The sequence below is a fragment of the Lytechinus pictus genome, chromosome 1 (genome assembly GCF_037042905.1).
Source record: "Lytechinus pictus isolate F3 Inbred chromosome 1, Lp3.0, whole genome shotgun sequence".
NCBI classification, from domain to species: Eukaryota; Metazoa; Echinodermata; class Echinoidea; order Temnopleuroida; family Toxopneustidae; genus Lytechinus; species Lytechinus pictus.
Genome location: NC_087245.1, coordinates 30,497,177 through 30,516,559, shown reverse-complemented (window position 1 = coordinate 30,516,559; position 19,383 = coordinate 30,497,177). Strand labels below are relative to the sequence as shown.

Genomic DNA, 19,383 nt, shown 5'->3' with positions numbered 1-19,383 from the left:
TAATCATCTTTATATATATATTTGGATTTAGTCCCTTTTGCATGAAAATTCAAGAGGGGTAAGAGCTGAACAAAAGGTTTAGCATGGACATAACAGTACTTTTCAATTCCCCTAGCCTTCCTATTATCGGTCTAGATGTTGAAATTGTTACATTACACTAGTTACATGAAGAAGCTTTGCCTGACATAGCAACAACTTGAAATTAGTTTTTATGAAGAAGGGACTAAATCCATAATTATATTATGAATTTTAAGGGAAGGTTTTTCACTCAAAATTCTGAAATTGTAATTCTAATTATATACATGTATATATATATGATCAATATATTTTTATGTTATTCGCCTAACTCTTTCTAGAAAAACAAGTATGGTTCGCAAAACCCTTTGACCAAGATGGAATACAAGCCATACGCCAAACCAGGAAACACCCCTACGTACGTTCATGTTGAATCCAACCACCCACCCAGCATCACCAAAAGAATACCCAAATCCATAGAAACCCGACTATCCAACATCTCAAGCAGCGAGGAAATATTCAACAATGCCAAACCGGAATACGAAAAAGCCCTGAACGAAGCAGGCCACAATGCTACCCTCACCTACAACCCCAAGAACAACACGGATACAAGGCCAAGCCAACAGAAAAGGAAAAGGACGATAACCTGGTTCAACCCGCCATATAGCCAAAATGTCAACACAAACATCGGGAAAAGATTTCTGGCCCTGGTGGACCAACACTTCCCCAAGGAACATGAACTCCATAAAATCTGCAACAGAAACACCCTAAAGATAAGCTACAGCTGCATGGATAACATGGGCAAATCCATAAAGGCACACAACAACAAAGTATCGACAACAGAAAAAAGCCGAGAAACCGAAAAGTGCAACTGCCGGAAAACAGAAGACTGCCCTCTACCAGGAAAATGCGCAACAAAAAACGTGATCTACGAAGCCAAAGTTACCACCCCCCACGACGAAAAATCCTACATCGGACTGACCGCCACCACATTCAAAACCAGACATGCATCTCACAAAGCGTCATTTAAAGATAAAGAGAAGAGGCACAGCACCGAGCTCAGTAAGCATATCTGGAAACTGAAAGATGAGGGCACACCCCACAAGATAACCTGGAGAATCGTACGCCATGCACAACCCTACTCTCCACTCACAAAACGCTGCAACCTCTGCCTATGGGAGAAATACTTCATCATCACAGCAAACAGAAACAACAATTTGAACTCTCGAACTGAACTCATATCTACCTGTAGACATAAGAAAAAGTTCCTCCTTGCTGGATATGGATAGCCCCACCAGCCCCCCCCCCCTCACATGTAGTAATGACCCCTAAGTACCCCTGATGTAATAAACAATACACATGTACCCCTTCAGTAACCCCTTTCATCTCTGTCAACCCAATGTTATACCCTAATGCACATGCTCTGTATACTTTATTCTGTCCCAAAATTGTGTTCTTCATACTAATCAGTCGCTGATGAGCCTTAGGGTGAAACAGTCTGTACGACTAGCTTAGTTAAGCAATCCAACCAATAAATTATTTATATATATATATATATATATATAAGTGTGTGTGTGTGTATTCTTTCTTTCTTCTCCTTCTGCGGAGATCGGCACATCATTATTTTGTGTGTGTTTTTTATGTGTTATAATTATCCCACTGTCGCGGTTCTTTGATCATTCAGGCTCTCTACCGGTATAACGATAAGTAATTGGAAGGTTTTTTACGCCACTGCCCGTGAATGACAAATATCAATGCGACGAAAAATGGCTACAGGATGATGAAAATAGCAAAGGTGATAACCATAATATCATTTGCTACAAATGATGCATGTTCATTTTAATTGTAATATTATCATGATACATTGATCATAAATAAGCAAATATAGATTAAAATATCAACAACTACAACACTTGAAAATTACAAATATATCAAGTTCTCTTTTTTTCATAAAATTCACACCAGAAATCAACAGAAATACACAAGGACAATTGCAATGCAGGATATTTATATTTTATGCACATGGCAGGATATATGTTTACTTTACATTTTATACAAATATAAAGAACAATGGACACAATTACCATCAATAATTGTGCCCTTGATGATTAAGAGGCCATAAAGTTTTACACTTGTTACAGCAAGGATTGCATGCGTGAAGCTGCATAATGTTCATCATGTGTTATCAATACATCATTCTCTATTAATAAAGGGGAATCCAACCCAAATAAAAACTTGTTTTTATAAGGAAAAGAAAATCCGACAAGTTGATAGGTGAAAGTTTGAACAATATTGGACAAACAAAAAAAAAGTTGTGAATTTCTAAAAGTTGTAAATATTGGTAATCACTATACCCATGGAGACTTCAAATTGGCCGCATATGGGGTGTCATAGTGATGTAAGGCAAGGACTACTCTTCCATGTACTCCTATACATATTTTGGCTAAAATGTCATTTTTCCCAAAAGTTTTATTTCAAATTATATTTTTCTTTCATGAGGACATAAAACAATATACTACCCGGGTTGTATTTAGATTACTTCCCCAGGGGAATGGGTACTTAGGAGAAAACCAAAAATCCCTAATAATAAAGTACATGGCCTATGGGAAAGTTGTCCTTGCCCCTTGTCATAATTAACTTACCTACTTGCCAATTTAAAATCTACATAGAATTAGTGATCTCAATTTCAAAGCAGCTATAACTTTCTTATTGCTTGTCCGATTTTTTTAAATCTTTCACCATTCTGTTTAATTTATTTTTCTCCTTCCCAACACAACATTTTATGGCCAAGGCTGGATTCCCCTTTAATAATTATGTATGTAGATATTCTGGCACTCAATTGTGGTGAAATTGATTCCCAGAAAGAAAGAATTCTTTTTCCAGTAACATTAAAAAGGTGTCAGTTTCCCGATAGGTGCTTCACAAGGATTTAAGTAGCGTGACTTATTCCTACCTAGGCCGGGGTATTTTTGGAGTTCATATGGCCGGGGGGGGGGGGCCTCCCAGGTACCCCCTTGAGATCTCGGCCGTCGACTGCGCCGAAAATTGGCACGCGGGTTGTCTGGGACATGATCTACAAAATTGCATACTAATTTATTTCATACGAATTGCTATTAAGTGATTATACTAATTTATGCGTAATTAGTATGCAAAATCATACTTTTTCCTCTAACTCCCTAAATAAAGCTCTAAATGTTCTAATTTTTGGTATAGAAACTCTTTGTGGTGTTACTAGCAAGTACACATGAACAAAATTGTGATATCAAATCATTTTCTTATGTATTATATTGTTTTTTGCAATTTCTTATGTATTTCTTTGTTTTTTGACCTTTTGTTTTTCATTGTTTTTTCAATGAAAATTGTTGAGGACTCTTCTGAGATCATAAAAAGCATAAAATAAATACATTTAGACCAGCAAAACTAAAAATAATCATACATTTATGATTTTTGGTTGAAAACACAATTTGCATTGACTTTGTACACAAAATCACGTTTTTGAGCAATTTTTGGTCTGACATGCACTTACATAATGTTGCATAATTTCGGAACCACGTACCCAGGTGACGCAAAATTGGTCTCAAAAGTTGCGCAAGACTTGAAAGTAAAAAGTCAGCGAGCGGCGCGGTCAACAAATTTTGCCCGGCGAAAATATTGCGCGAATCGTTGAGGGGGGGCCTCCGAGGCCCCCCCCCCCCCGGCCTAGATAGGGTTAAACGAGTTATGCTTAAACGGCAACGCACGCATGTTATTCAATGTGTAATACGATTGATGGATGCAGCTGTTGTGCATGATCTGACCAATGCAGTGATGCGTTACATACCGTATACAGCTGAAATTTAAGTCCAACTCTTTAAATCTTTGTAAAACACACCCCCTTGTCAAATATCAAAGTTTACCAAGTAAAACCAAATCATAGCATACTAAATAAGATGCATCTATCCATGATTAAACAAATATATATTTAATACAAAAAATAATGCACATCAAGATCAGGTGTGCTCATAGAAATTAATTGATGATGTCTAAGAATAGGTTTGGCATACGTTAGATGTACAACGGATATGTGCAGGGGGATATCTCATGTACATTTTTGTGCAATTACCAGTATGTCCAAGTTTCATGAATATGTCTACATACTTTCTTTATGACGTTTCAAAAACTTGGCATTGGTTAACATTTCAGCATTGACACCATCGCCGTCGGAAAAAGTAGAGCTTAGGTCTCGTCTCTGGCATGAAGGCGAGAAAGAAAAATCAATAATCATACTTGTCTACCAGCTCAATCACCCGATGGGATTTTATTACTGATAAGGCTCTTGAATATACAGTGTTCAATCCTTCAGTATTTGCATCATATAAGATTTTAGGCGTGCAATAGGATTAGCATAGTGCAAGCCATGTTATCATTTCTACCAGCGCCATCACAAACACAAACTGACAACTTCTCTTCATGATGACAAAGCCGACTCCCCCATAGTTTGTGACCGGAACTTTATTTGCATCTGGCATTTGGGAAATGTTCTCATGAAAATAGGGCCTGCAGTATGGCTTCTGCAATCCGGTGTTCAGTGAAGAGTTCTTTGATGCTCCTGATTTTTGCTTTGGATAGTTCTCCTGCATGGGGAGAAACAAAAGCAAATGATAGAAACCATGAATAATGGATTTGATTATTTCCCAGGATTGCACCGAGTGGAGTTGAGTCTTACAAGCAGTAAGTATTATGAAAAATATCATGTATATTATTCTACTCTCCTCATCAGATCAAATCATTATCTCCCGATTCCTGGCACGAAATTCACTGAATCCAGCAACGGAATGCTTGTGATCCACTTTGATGGTACATACTAGTAACAACCTCACATTTTGTGACCTGCCACCCCACACCAATAGGTCACCTAAAGTGATTTTTTTTTCTTCTTGAAAAAGCACACCAAAAGCTTTAAAATGATATATAACTTGTCAAAATTGATAAAAATATAACCTACACAAGTAGTCAATTGAAAATAGACGGAATTCAATGAGAGATCCAAAGAATAAGGAGAAAACAGAGTTTGAAGGACAGAATCACTGAAGCATGAGATGTGCACACTGTGCAAGGACTATGAAACTTAAAGCAGTAGGGAAAAACAAATGAGGTCAAAGAAACTCTTGTATCCCATCTTTTATTCAACTAAAGACAAGAGTGTCGCTAAGGAGAGCACATGATACACCCACCTGTAACACGAAAATTTGAGTTATTGGTCAAGCAAGAAAAGTGGAAGGTGGCGACTTCATCTTTGACCTGCTGACCTCAAAATCAAAAGAATTCCTGGGATCTATGCTAGTATCATACGCACCAAATTATATGAGCCTAGAATAAGTTAAACTGAAGTTATCGCGCTTACAAGGACTGCAGAAGGGTAAGATGAAAACATGTCACTGTAACCTTGACCTTTGACATTTTGACCTCAAAATCGCTGGCTTCCAGGGATCCATGCTAGTAACATACACACCAAATTATATGAGCCTATGTTAAATTGAACTGAAGTTAATGCGTTTACAAGGACTGCACAAGGGTAAGATGAAAATATATCACTGTGACCTTAACCTTTGACCTTTTGACCTAAAAATCGATAAGTTTCCTGGGATTCATCCTAGTATTATACACACCAAATTATATGAGCCTAGGTTAAATTAAACTGAAGATATCACGTTTACAAGGAGTGAAGAAGGGTATGAAACATGTCAGTGTGACCTTGACCTTTTGACCGCAAAATTATTAGGCTTCCTGGGATCCATGTTAGTATCATACACACCAAATTATATGACCCTAGATTAAGTTAAACTGATATTATCGCGTTTACACGGACTGCGGAAGGGTAAGATGAAAGCATGTCATTGTGACCTTGACTTTTGACCTCAAAATCAAAAGGCTTCCTGGGATCCATGCTAGTATATACACACCAAATTATATGAGCTTAGGTTAACTTAACCTAAGCTCATATAATTTGGTGACCGTTAAGTTAAACTGAAGTTATCGCGTTTACAAGCAAAAGTTAACGGACGGGAGGACGGACACCGAGCGCGATACCATAATACGTCCCGTACAACGGGCGTATAAAAAGAGGAATTGCCTTTTCAGATAAACTATCTTATTCAATTCTTACTTTTGAAGACCAATTTACTACTTTGGCTATTTACAGAGAACCTTCCATGGCAACCTATTGTTGGTTTAGGGGTGGCTGATCACATATATATGTTACGGGATTTCCATTGCTTTTCACAGAGTCTAGTGTCATAAAGTCTATTTCCAATGAAAGGTGATAACAGTCGGCCCCGTTGAAACTCACCATTTGAATGAACTGTTACACTGGTGGGTCTATTTCCTTTGAGGTCATCATAGATAAGTTGAACATCACAAAATGCCTGTCTCGAGTTTGATAAGGTCATTCCGATGTTGTTGAAGGCATTGCTTGAAGTCATCTCTCCTGGGATCAATTTCTTGCACTTCTCCTGAAAAATAATGCAAGATGAATGGATGAATGAATGGAGTTATTCAGAAGCAAATGGATTTCATGCACATGGATCACTGTTAAAACGGAAATTTCAGTCACTTAACTCTTAAATCAAGGGTCGAGGGTTCGAATCCAACCTTTGGCAAGGCACTTTAATATCCATGTTTGTCACCCTCCACCCTGGTGTTAAACGAGTACCCGGTAGGATGTGAAAGTCAATGCGATTAGATTGGCATGTGTGCACCGATAAACGGTTGCCTGGCCAGGATACTCACCAGGGAGTGGAGATGGTGCACATGATGTGTGGAACAGTGGATGGATCCCATGACAGGGTAATAATAATTACAAAGTAAAGCATTTAGAAACCAATGTATAAAGTGCTATATAAATGTAACTATTACTATTATTAATGATAACATGAATGTTTTTTAGGACCTAGAGCTGGGCTTGTGAGAGGGGCCATATCTAAAGCAAAAACTAAGGCTCATCCATTTGAACATGTTCCCCCCACCCCCTCATATTGCAAGGAAATACCAGCAAAAATGTACTCATGCTTTCCAATTCCATGGAAACTTGTGAAAATAAAGATTTCATAAGTGTTTGTTCAACCTACTCACTGAGTATGAAAATTATTGTTCTTAATGAAAATTTCAAGATGGCAGCCAAAAAATTGCCAATTTTGAACCCCATGGACCCGAAACATAAGAGGTCATCATCTAGACACTTCAGGCAACACAAAAGAGTTGGTTAAAAAAGTGTTCTCCGATGGGACCCCTATTTCATACTTGGCTATTGTCCTTTAAACCTGTACAAGCACTCACTTTTGCTTCTTCTACTTGATGTCTTCTTGAAACAAGTGCATTTAGGCTGTCGCTGACCACCTGTATGAAGGCCTGCATATTTGTGTTGAGATAGTCTTTCTCAAAGTCTTTGATGGGTAGAAAGTAGGGTAGGTTATGCTTGACAAGGTGGAGATTCTTTGAAGCGTTGATGGATATGACTGCGTAGTATGGTTGAAAGTACTGTCCATGGTCGAAGGTGTCCCATCGTACCCGCACCCTATTTCCATCTGTTTTGTGGACAGTGCAGCCTGGATGGAAACAAATACATATTAATCACAATGCAGATGTAAACTCCTGTTCTGTGGAAAACATCATGGCCTGAATTTTTAGAATGCAAGAAAAAAATTGGGATTGTGAATGTGTGTTGTAGCTAGTCTGCAGGTACAGACCCTGACTGAAATGTATCATACTTGTGGGTTTGGGGACAAGCCTAGCTAGCACAAATTCAACTTCACAAGGCATTGTGGCATGCACCTGTAATCCAAGCTAAAAAGGGGAAGTTACAAACTGATGTAGAGGTTATAGCCCTGGGTCATGTCTTTCGGATGATGACGTTTTACTCATCCTTCTCTACCTCAAAATGGCAACCCAACAGAAGTCCACGAACTGCTACCTGTATTTCACAATTTTGCTTCTAAACAGGGATTACAGAGAACTTTCTTTTTTATGTACCGGTAATTTCAATGCATTTCCATTCACTTAGCATGTATTTACATACATATACTTATATCAGGTAGTGAAAATCATTTGTGGTTATTTTGTTGTAAAATTCATTCATTAAAATAATACCACCCCCACTACTACAAAAGTATGTTAAAGAAGACAAAACATTTTAAATTCTCTTTTACCTGTTAGTCTATATGATACAGACAACTCTCTCTGTTTAAGTTTTGTGGCTTCAGTTACAGCATCCTTGAGAGTCTTTTTGTCTGTTGTCTTCAATGTTTCCTTGACAGCCTTCATCACGGCTTCATCACCGGAATCTGTGCTCTGCAAAACAGGGCCCAGCACCTGTACAAAGAGAGGACAGAGGCAAAATCAACCTCTTGCAATGAAATTACGATCCATACCCGCCATCACTGCTAAAAGTTTGATCTAGATTTTCATGAGTAATCGTTCAATGAAATAAAGCATTGTATTCTATTTAATCCAGTCAATATGCACAGAATTTGTAACGATTTTCAAAGGAATGTCGAATGATTAAAACAAAATGTCTGATGACAAACAAATCATCACAGGAGTGTTAGTTATAAAAAAAAAATCTATACATCAAGTTCATCAACACTCCTTCAACTGTCCCATTAGCATAGCTTAAAAAATTTAACATGTAACTTATCCAAAAATATTTACATTATACCGGTACTGAAAACCAACCATGATTTTTTTTTAGACAATGAATACCTGTATTAAGAAAAAAATTGAAACTAACAAAATTTTCATTGCATTTGAAGTCCTTTGATTTACATGTACCAGTGCATAAACTGAGAGGCAAAGGGTTTTAATATTTCAAATAACTTCTGCTATCAAATATATCATGCATTCTTTAACAACTTAGTGACCTCACTGGGCTTTTTTTTTAGCTGATTGCTTGCTATCAAGGCATCCAATGTAAACACGAGTAGTGGCTCATCTTCCAAATCTTAAATGCCTTCTGCAATAACCTTGCCTCTATGCTCAGTCAAACTAATCTATTAAGGCCACCCCCAAGGGGGGAGGGGGGAAGAAGACAACTGGAGACAGATGTCCTTTATCAGGGTTCCCAGCTTTTCAAGAAAACAAAATTCCCTGATTTTTTCCTGATGAAATTTAGAAATTCCCTGATAATTATTTAAACCCATTCTCAGTTTCGCATGTTTTCTAAGTTTTTGCAGTGAATTACATGTATTTTCACTTTTTCAGTATAAAAACAATAATGTAAAACTAACTACCACCATAACCAGTCATTCAATGAATGTTGTTTCGATAAGCAACAAAATATAACAGAGTCTAAAAAAATGACTACCGTGCTTTCGACTTTTGGGCTGATCAAAATTTCCTGATTTTTCTCTCATTTGAGGCATTTTTCCCTGACTGGAAAAAAAGTAAAATAATTTTTCCTGATGGGCTGGGAACCCTGCTTATAGACAGGTTCTAAAACTTTTATAAAATATGATCTTTTTTTTTTCAAATGGGAGACAGGTTTTCAAAATAGACAGGTGACCGCTAAAACGGGTTTGACTGTATGCAATAGGCCGGAGTCATTACCTTGATTTTGAAAGATGTTAAACGCTATAATAAACAGAAGATTATTAATAAACAGGAATATTCTTCATTTTCTTTTTTTCAAAAAAAATATGGAAAAAAGATGAGCATTTCTTGAATGTAAAAGTGTGAAATTTAATCAAATCAAATTTTAGGATTTTTTTTTCTATATGGTCAAACAGGTGTCATAATAGGAAAACAATTATGCTTTGAACTGTCATTTGAACAGCGTTTTGACTTGGCCATAGTATGCAATTATAATTGGAATTAAAAATCCAGTCTCTTGAGAAAATCCTTCTCTGCGGCTTAGGACTGGGTATATTGGTACCTTAATTGGTGAGTTTGCAATCTGGACCTTGAGGAAGTCCCTCCTCTCCTGGAGCTGGTGCACAGCTTTCTGAAGGGCTCTCAACATCCTCTCCTGCTTTGCCCTGCTTCTGGATCCATGTCTCAGGTCCTGGGCTTGCTGCTCCAACTTCTGTAGATGCTGCAAAGTTCCTGGAATCAGCGAGAAACAGAAACATGGAATTGCTCTTATTTTTTAATATTTGGTGTGGATTTTTGGATTTATTAATTCTCATTGCATGTAGATGTATAAAATTCCATAAATACTCTCTAGCATGAAATTAAGGGATATATCTTCTTAATTTTGATTTGTTGTAGATTAAGTTACACTATATATCTATAGATACTATTTTATTTCATTTTTTAGAGTCTGTATTAAACCGAATAATGTCCTTTTAAAAAATCTATTTTTCATGCCTTTTGTCTCACTGGATATGTTGCAGAGTCAGCCTTCATGTATATCCACCCCCTTGCAATTTCTCGTTGTGTGTTTTTTTTATTTGTCACATCTTTTCTTTTATTATTTCTCACCTTCTTCCTTTCTTTCATGTCTTTTCATGTAAACTTGTTAATTTTAATACCCTTTATCACTTATTTGTTACAGTCCAGCAACTGTTGTGAAGTAAAAACAACTACTTGGCCAAAACGGGCAAGCAAAACTCTCACTGTGAAATGAAATTTTACAAGCAAAAATACAGAAGAGAGAGAGAACCCCCCCCCCCAAAAAAAAAGTTAACAACTTCCTCAATTCAAATTGCAAGCCAGTTTGCACCATTTTCTTTGATCTACATGTACATACAAATGCACAAAGTCAGTACACATACATGTACATGGTGGCCAAGTGGCCTCCCGCCTGCGTGGCACTGATGGCAAGCAGGAGCCTATAGATTGGTTCTCAATGCTGCTGCACCTGCACATCCCCGATCAAACTCAGAAACAGAGTGAACAATCTCACATGAAATATATTTTTTCCACCAAAATTATCACAAAATCATGATATTTCCACAATTTATATAGATTATCAGATTACTCATTGGTGATGTGATTGGTACATGTATTGGAGGAGCAAGTTATTGAGTTTTCAAAACTACATCTAGTTGTTTCAGCCTTTGTTTTGAGTCTTGTACTCTTGTTGTGATCAGTGCAGACTTGTAGGGGGAAGAAAGTTGCATGTGCCACGATGATTCTATTTTTTTTGTTTGACAATGTTTCACTTTAAAATTTTACTCATTTCTAAAACATTCCAGTTTTCTTGAAATATATATTAAAAAGACAAAAAAATATCACTAAACGACTGATTATTCTTTCCTATCCACATTCAATTTATATATACATGTAATTTTTCCCCTCAGCTCTTTTGAATACCGTAGTTAAATTATAGTTTCTTCCTCTACTTTCCTCCCATATCTCATACAAGCTCAGCTCCAATTTTTCTTTCCTTATTCAGGCGATATAATAATTATTATATATATTTTTTCTCCACTCACCTCTTTTAGATTTACCACATATTTATTTTGCTTATTTACATACATACTATGGTTTCTTCATAATACACCCCCTCTCTTCTATGTTTGCTTTTACCTTTTTAGGCAATTTGCTTCCTCTTTTTCACATTATATACAGGTTTTTTTTCTACTATAGTCTTATGTTTACTTTTGTTACCCGTCACACCTAGCGGATTACAATATCAGTTACACCATATGTGTATTTACATTTTTTCATATACATTTCTTTTTTGGATATATTTATATACATATCACTTATAGATACATATTTACACTTACCTTCTTCTCTTAGTTTGTTTAATGCTTTATCATATGTCTTTTGCACATTATCAGTTGTTCCCCATTCTTTTCCCTTTTTTCCCCCCACTCTTATGCACCAGTTTATTATGCGTTTCTTTGTAACCTGTTTGACCCACCTCTCACTAATTCTCTTGTTATTCATCTCTTCCTCATACCCTCTATCACTGTTTTGTTCCAGATCCTGTTTGATGTTGCCTGCCTCATTATCTTAATCCCTCTTGGCTTGAGGTCTTTTACTGGCCTTACTTACACTAACTTCCCTTTGTGTCTGCCTACTCCTTTTCTTTCATCCCCTTCACTGACCTGATTGGTCTTCTCTACTCACTATTGCCCCTTTTGTCTCCTTGTTTCTAGTGTTGCTGTAGCTTGTCTGTGGTCTATATTATGGTTGTTTCACTTTATGTTTGTCATTTTGCTAGGATCGAAAGCTTAGGCCCCTTTTGACTTTCTAACTCATAATTTTAGTAGATGAAAAAAAAAAAATCTTTAAATTTTTTTGTTTTGTTTTAAATTTGAGCTTTCTTCCTCTTTCATTCTTACTTTCTTTCTTTTTTTCCTTCTTTAATTCCTTTTCCCCTTCTTTCTTTAAGGACAAGTCCACCCCAACCAAAAGTTGATTTGAATAAAAAGAGGAAAATCCCAAAAATATAAAACTGGAAATTTCATCAAAATCGGATTTAAAATAAGAAAGTTATGACATTTAAAAGTTTTGTTTGATTTCACAAAACAATTATATACACACTCTGGTCGATATGCAAATGAGGAGACTGGTGACATCATCCACTCACTATATATCTTGCATTTTATGAAATGAAATATTCTAATTTTTCTTCATTGTCAAGTGAAACAATGATTAATTCCTCCCTGAACATGTGGAATTCAATTAGCTATGTTTAGTACTATATAGTATATCATGTATATTGGTTCATTCAAGTTGGTTTTTATTGTCAAATCTGTAAAAATTGGAATATTGTATAATTCATAAAAAACAAAAGAAATAGTGAGGGACATAATGGACCGTCTCATATTTCTTTGCATGTCACTGAGTTGTGCATTAAAAATGTCATAACTTTCTTATTTTACATCCGATTTTGATGAAATTTTCAGCATTATGCTAATTTGATTTTTCTCTTTTTATTCAAATCAACATTTTTCTGGGGTGGACTTGACCTTTAATTCTTTGCCCTTTCTAGTTTCTACTATCCTTGGCCTTCCTGCATGCCTTCTGTCCCATCTATTTGTATTTTCAATCTTCCTTTCTCTGGGTTCATTTATTTTCTTCATTCTTTATGTTCCTCATTATTTTTTCTTTCTTTTTCCTACTTTCCTTTTTTTTCTTTATTTCCTCCATTCTTTGTTTCCTTAGCTTCCTTTTCCCTTCCTCTCCTTCTTTTCATTCTTTCTTTCCTTCCTTCTCCCATTCTTTTCTTTCATTCTGATTCTCTATTCCAGCTAGGCTTCATTTCTTTGACTTTGTTTATTTTCTTCTTTCCTTCTTTTCTTTTCCCTTTGACGTTGTTTTATTTCCTTTCTTTCTCCCTTTTTTTCTTTCTTTCAAGCCATCACCAGACAATGAAGGCTTTTCATCCTCATTTTTAGTTTTTTTTTCTTGCCTTTCTTTCCTTTTTCCTTACTTCATTTTTCTTTCCTTCTCCCTTTAGTCTAGATCTATCTCTTTTTTCATTCCATTTTTTCTCTCCTTCATTCTTTTTTTCACCCCGGCCGCGCGTTTCCGTTTTACACCCTGGCGAAGGCATTTTCCGCAAAAATAGCCACAAAGCGACAAGTGAAGAGTCTACACATGTCGCTGGTTGCAGCGTGCGACACAGGCGAGTCCCACACCACCGCATGCAATCTGCACAGTTACTGATCAGAGCATTTCATGTACAGAGAGAGCAGTCATATGAGTGAAATCCGAACATGCTTTTGCAGTTAGGTTTTTTTAATGAAAAGTTAAGAAAATGTTTTTTTTCTAAATATAAATTATTAACTAAATGAATAGAATGACAGACAAAATAAAAATAAACAGATACATACAATAGAAAGAAAATTGAAGTTTGATGGATTGATACACTTAGATGCCGAAAGATAGATATAGAAGACTGATAAATAGATAGAGACATAGATAGATATATAGATAGAAGTAGAGAGAGAGAGAGAAAGACAGAGATATGGATAGATAGATAGATAGATAGATAGATGGGGGGGAGAACTTGAGAGATGGAGAGATGTTATAGATAGATAGATAGATAGATAGATAGATAGATAGATAGATAGATAGATAGATAGATAGATATATAGATAGATAGATAGATAGATTGATAGATAGATATATGGACGGATAAAGAGAAATAGAGAGAGAGAGAAAAAGACAGACAGATGGATAGATAGATAGAGAGAGGGGGAGAGAGAAATAGAGAATTGAGAGATAGATAGATGTTAGATAGATAAAGAATGAGAGAGACAGAGAAGAGCGACAAATTAACAGATAGATAGATACTGCAGTTACATATAGATAGATAGAAGATAGATATATAGATTGATAGAGAGAGAACTAGAGAACTAGAGAAAGACAGATGGATAGATAGAGAGATAGATAGATAGATGTTAGATAGATAAAGAATGAGAGAGACAGAGAAGATTAACAGATAGATAGATACTGTAGTTACATAGATAGATAGATAGATAGATAGATTTATATATATATAATTTGAGAGATAGATATATAGACGGATAGAGAGAAAAAGACAGACAGATGGATAGATAGAGAGAATTTGAGATCAAAGACTGAAATAAGTGAATGTTTACATACAAATAGAATCATAACAAAATATAAAGTAAACATTATAAATAAATATCAAATACAATACAAATTCATACAGATGAAAAAGAAATGTATCATAAATAAATACAAAGGGCCAAAAGTAATACAAAGTGTCACCAAAGAAGAAAAAAGCGGAATGAAAGATTAAGAAGAAAGAGGTGAGAGAAGGGAAAGAAATTGGGATAAGACAAAGAGAAGGGAAAGCAAGAGGGGGAATTTGAAAGAGAATAGGAGGCAACCTTCAGAAAAAAAAACTCATTATGCAATACAAGACATTTAACAATGGTAACAAGTAAATAAAGTAGTAATTGAATCGAAACGAGCACAAAAAAGGGAAAAGTAGAGCTGAGGAAATAGACTCCCGAAGGAAGTCGAGGCAGTGTTGATATTGCACATGAGTAGATTAATAGATGGATAGAGAGAAATAAAAGAGAGACAGATGGATAGATAGAGAATTTGAGAGATAGATGTTAGATGGATAGATAGATAGACAGATAGATAGGTAGATAGAGAATGAGAGAGACAGAGTAGATAGACAAAAAATAACAGATAGATATATCATGTAGTTCCATAGATTGATTTATAAGATAGATAGTGGGTAGACAGATATGATAGATATAAGGATAGATATAATATGAAAAAAGGTAATTATGTGTTTTATTTTTCAATATTTTAGCTATTAGGCCTATTCGTTTTCATTCATATAAACGATCATGTGCGATAAAGTAAAAAAAAATCATGAAGCCAACGTATATAGTTCAGCGGAACAACCAAAATACAGAGACTGAAGCTTAGCTGAAGCTCAGCTGCATTTGCACGTATGTTCTGCGGATATCTTCGGTGCGGACTTTTGGATCGCGCGCCCAGCTGATTATGTAAACAAACGTAGACATAGACTCTTCACTAGTCGCTTTGTGGCTATTTTTCCGGAAAATGCCTTCGCCAGGGTGTAAAACGGAAACGCGCACCCCGGCCATGGCCACTCATCAGTGCGATGCCACCGGCACCGGCATTGCCAACGATCAGAAAAGCATATGATCGGCGCGCAGCTGCAGCGGAGCTCTCTAGCTCAGCACCACCGCCGCCCGGCCCTGGCTGGCCGGCTGGCCACACGGAATTCGCTGACTAGCCGGGCCAAGTCGCCCCTGGCCTCGCCTCGGCCTGGCAAAATCTGATTTATAACGAGCAAAATAATGACTGTACTCACCTCTGGATAATCTATCTGTTAAAACCTCCATGCCCAGTTTACTATTCTAACTTAGACCCTGTAAAAAGATCGAATTTAACACAGTAGATCTTGGAAAAGATTGTTTGAATCCAGTCAAGCCAAATTAAAAATTAAATTCTACCGCCGATCGATCGCGCACATTCAGTCTTTTTCAGATTAAAATTCTGTCAAACTTTTGTAAAAAAAAAAAAGAAAGAATTTGTTTCCCTTTTGGAAATTAAAATTACAAAATTTAATATTTAAGATATATTTTTAAAGCTGATGATACTATTTTCATACATTTTGTTCATCTTTGAAATAAGAAATTTTGGACAAGCTTCATGAAAAATAAAAATGGCAGCCTCCATGGTGCAGTATGTCGTTGTAAGAGGCGATCTGTTACATGCCTTGAAATGGCCAACGGGTGCTGTCATAGCACAGGTAATTTCGATGAGATAACTGTACTCTCCGGAATACTATTTGATTAATTTATTGAAGATTTTCTTGAGAAGCAGATCATTTCCTGTAAGACTTCCTTTATTTTTTAGGTGAGGCTGGTCCCACGTGCTTAAAATCGTGTCAAGAAAATAGGAGAAACCAAATGATGGACCTCGTCTCAACCTCATCTTACTTTACAAGACCGCATCAAGGGGCAATTTTTGAAGGAATATTTATATTGGGTTAGGGTAATGTCCCCCAGCTTTCTCTAGCCATGCCCAGCCAAATGAAGTCGACCACGCCCATATAATATATTCTTGATACATCCAGAGCTATAGTATTATAATAGTAGTAGTGGCATTGATGATAGTTGATACTTTTTATTTTGCCTCCGACGAAGATTCTGCTAGGATCGAAAGCTAAGGCCCCTTTTGACTTTCTAAATTTTTATTTTAGTTAACTTAGGGTTAACTTTAATATTGATTGTCATTGTGAACTGAACATAGATTGACCTGTAACATAAGATCTAATTGTAAACAATTTTAGCTGCATAGGACCAAGTTTTTTGTACCTGATTTTCACAAAACCTTTGTTGAAATTCCACAAAATTACAAGAATAATTATTGCCCGAATTACCCGAGCATTTGAAGATGATCATCTCTCCAAAGTTTCCCACATATATAGAATCTATTCCTCCTTTTGCCTCTTGTTTTTTTAGACAGTGTAGTTTGGTGTCTTCCTTCTCCCAACCCTCAAAAAATGTTTTATTTTAACTTTCATAACTTAATGTATTTGTTAACTACTTCAGTATTTTGATGAGCTTTATGATTTCATTTCAATTTAGATCTACATTGTACTTATAGGATTTGAAAATTCCAAAACTTCCCAGATTTTCAACTTGTGTTTCTCATTTGAATATAGGCATGCCATGCTTGTACTGCTGTGATACATCTGTTCAAGGAGGATGAAAACGTAATGAAATACACATCGGATCTGGACAACATGCATAAAGTTGTTCTTGAGGTAAGTTGTTTTGGGTTTCCTCTGATCATTGATGCCCACAATCAAATTGTTGATTACAGTGGCAGTTGTTGTAATACTGTTCTTATACATAGTTGAAATATGTGAGGATGTGTTAATAATTGGGTACAAGTTCCATTTTAAACAAGAAAAAAAGTGACAAAAGTAATGAAATACTCCACAGTTCAAAAATACATGTTGCAACATTTCTGCATACCGGTACTTTCTTTGTTGATCACAATTGAATTTAATACTTTCCTTGATTTTTGGCCTCTTTGCATCTCTTTAAATCATTGATCTTGAGTAAAGATGAAACTTTTATGTATTTTTTTTACAAGTGTTGAGATGTAGTACACTACAAGTTTCAATGAGAAATTGGATAAAAAATGAATGAGAAAGATCATTCAGAGATGAAATGGTGCTGATGGAAACATCAAAAAACAATACAAAAGATAAGCAAAAAGGTTTTCATGTTTGAAAACACTGCTCCATCCATCTGCTGGAGAGAAAGCTGCTTCCACCCTCCAATTAGGCTAATTAAACTGTGAAAGTTTGTAATGGTGAATATTTTCCCTAAAATCAGAGATTGAATATGAACTTTAATTAGGTGTGTGTTTTTGGCCTTGACATGTCATGATAATCCCAATCCTCCAAAAGTTAATCCACAATGACAATGTTGTGGGGAATTGACCCAGTTATTAATTTGGATTCTTTATTGGTCAAGTACTTTATATGTTTTCTTTTCTTCCAGGCAAAGAATGAAGCAGATGTCAGAACATTGTCAGAGAAATTAAAAGAGAATAACATTGATCATAAACTGTGGATTGAACAACCTGAGGATTATGCTACCTGTCTTGCAGTGAAACCCTATCCAAAAGAGGAGGTGCAGAAGTTCTTCAAGAAATTCAAACTCTTTAAATGATATTAATTGGCTAGAGTTTTTTTAAAGAACTGGAAACGGACCTTGTATTTTCATTTAAACTGATGGCAGAGGAGGGACTGATTGCAACGTGTGAGGGATGCCTACTTGATCAATTTCAGTAGCATAAACTAACATCAATTAAAATGGGCTTTCTTGCTTTTCCTGTTTCAAGTGGGTTTACTTATTATTAGCATCATTATCATAGTTTACATACAAGTTTTCTTCTAAAAATCATTAATTATTCCTAAGCTCTAATCTCAGGATTATCGCGTCAATACCATATCAGAAAAGTACCAGGTAATATTGAATTATATTGTGGTTAATTGTCACTTTGCCTTATCCTTGTGTGATGCCTCTTCGATCTCATTCCACATGGTCTAATCCTATTTGTTACCTTTCTGCATATGAGTCGTAATGGGAGTTTAGAAAGACTCATCAGCAAAAATTATGTACGTGGGTATTTTTAATATTGGTTCCTGCCTACTTTGAATCTACTGGAAACAAACAACTGTTAACAAATAGCAAATTGAATTCACCTGGGCGATTATCAGATTTATCTGTACTAAAAAAAGTGATATATAATTTATCAAAATGTAAGGGTCAGATATGGTATACAACTTACGCAAGCTTGAAATGAACCTTTTTCATTATAAGTTAGAATCTCCATGGCTGTACGCAGCGGGGTGGAGGCAGATGCCCCCCTAAATTTTGAAAACTTATATATTTTTTACTGAAAACTTTCACAAAATTCACCAAAAGTATGCATAAAACCCTTCAATTTCACTTTACAAGATGTAAAAGCACCCTGATGACAAGCTCAGTCGCTTCGCTCCATTGCTTTTGGGTTTTTTTTTTATTGAAGAAGTTTACGCGTCCTGCCCCCCAGCAAAAAATGTCTGCGTACGTACACGAGAATTTCTGTCCATTTTGCTATGAAGCTTTCAAGTAACGGGCCATAATGAAATGATCAAACTCTTTTAAAGCTCCTCTCCCATGTTCTTGATAGTGCCTCATGTGGCTTTCATACATCCCCACTCTTATTTCTAAGGGTTTTCTGTATCAAACCACATCCAATAGTACACCATTTAAAGCTCAGAATTTACTATTTTCAACACGGTAAAAAACAAATGAGGGCTAAATCAATTGGTTATGTGGTGGAATGACACTATTTTTTCACCACAGATTCAATTTATTTTGTCATTTTCTAATAGCTAAACAGCTCGTTCTAAAT

General features: G+C 36.0%; 2 protein-coding genes across 2 annotated transcripts; one reads left to right on the top strand and one right to left on the bottom strand.

Moving 5' to 3' along the window:
* Positions 1 to 2,006: 2,006 nt before the first annotated feature.
* LOC129260809 (centromere protein O-like) lies at positions 2,007 to 15,940 on the bottom strand. Its single transcript, XM_054898786.2, has 6 exons — positions 15,773 to 15,940; positions 9,920 to 10,089; positions 8,199 to 8,361; positions 7,330 to 7,598; positions 6,344 to 6,506; positions 2,007 to 4,628 (listed from the first exon to the last, which is right to left on the bottom strand). The coding sequence occupies exons 1-6, from the start codon at positions 15,801 to 15,803 to the stop codon at positions 4,537 to 4,539; spliced, it is 888 nt and encodes a 295-aa protein (XP_054754761.2). The 5' UTR covers positions 15,804 to 15,940; the 3' UTR covers positions 2,007 to 4,536.
* Positions 15,941 to 16,103: 163 nt separating this feature from the next.
* Positions 16,104 to 19,007, top strand: LOC129260799 (putative peptidyl-tRNA hydrolase PTRHD1). Its single transcript, XM_054898773.2, has 3 exons — positions 16,104 to 16,213; positions 17,132 to 17,233; positions 17,982 to 19,007. Exons 1-3 carry the CDS (start codon positions 16,127 to 16,129, stop codon positions 18,150 to 18,152), a joined length of 360 nt encoding a protein of 119 aa, XP_054754748.1. The 5' UTR covers positions 16,104 to 16,126; the 3' UTR covers positions 18,153 to 19,007.
* The last annotated feature ends 376 nt before the right edge of the window (positions 19,008 to 19,383 follow it).

Excerpts from the sequence above, each read along its gene's own strand:
- LOC129260809 (XM_054898786.2), bottom strand. The coding sequence starts at position 15,803 with ATGGAGGTTTTAACAGATAGATTATCCAGAG. Across the intron at positions 10,090-15,772 it reads AACAGATAGATTATCCAGAG|GAACTTTGCAGCATCTACAG; the intron begins GTGAGTACAGTC and ends CGCTGATTCCAG. Across the intron at positions 6,507-7,329 it reads ATCAAGTAGAAGAAGCAAAA|GAGAAGTGCAAGAAATTGAT; the intron begins GTGAGTGCTTGT and ends ATTATTTTTCAG.
- LOC129260799 (XM_054898773.2), top strand. The coding sequence starts at position 16,127 with ATGGCAGCCTCCATGGTGCAGTATGTCGTTGTAAGAGGCGATCTGTTA. Across the intron at positions 16,214-17,131 it reads CGGGTGCTGTCATAGCACAG|GCATGCCATGCTTGTACTGC; the intron begins GTAATTTCGATG and ends ATTTGAATATAG. Across the intron at positions 17,234-17,981 it reads TGCATAAAGTTGTTCTTGAG|GCAAAGAATGAAGCAGATGT; the intron begins GTAAGTTGTTTT and ends CTTTTCTTCCAG.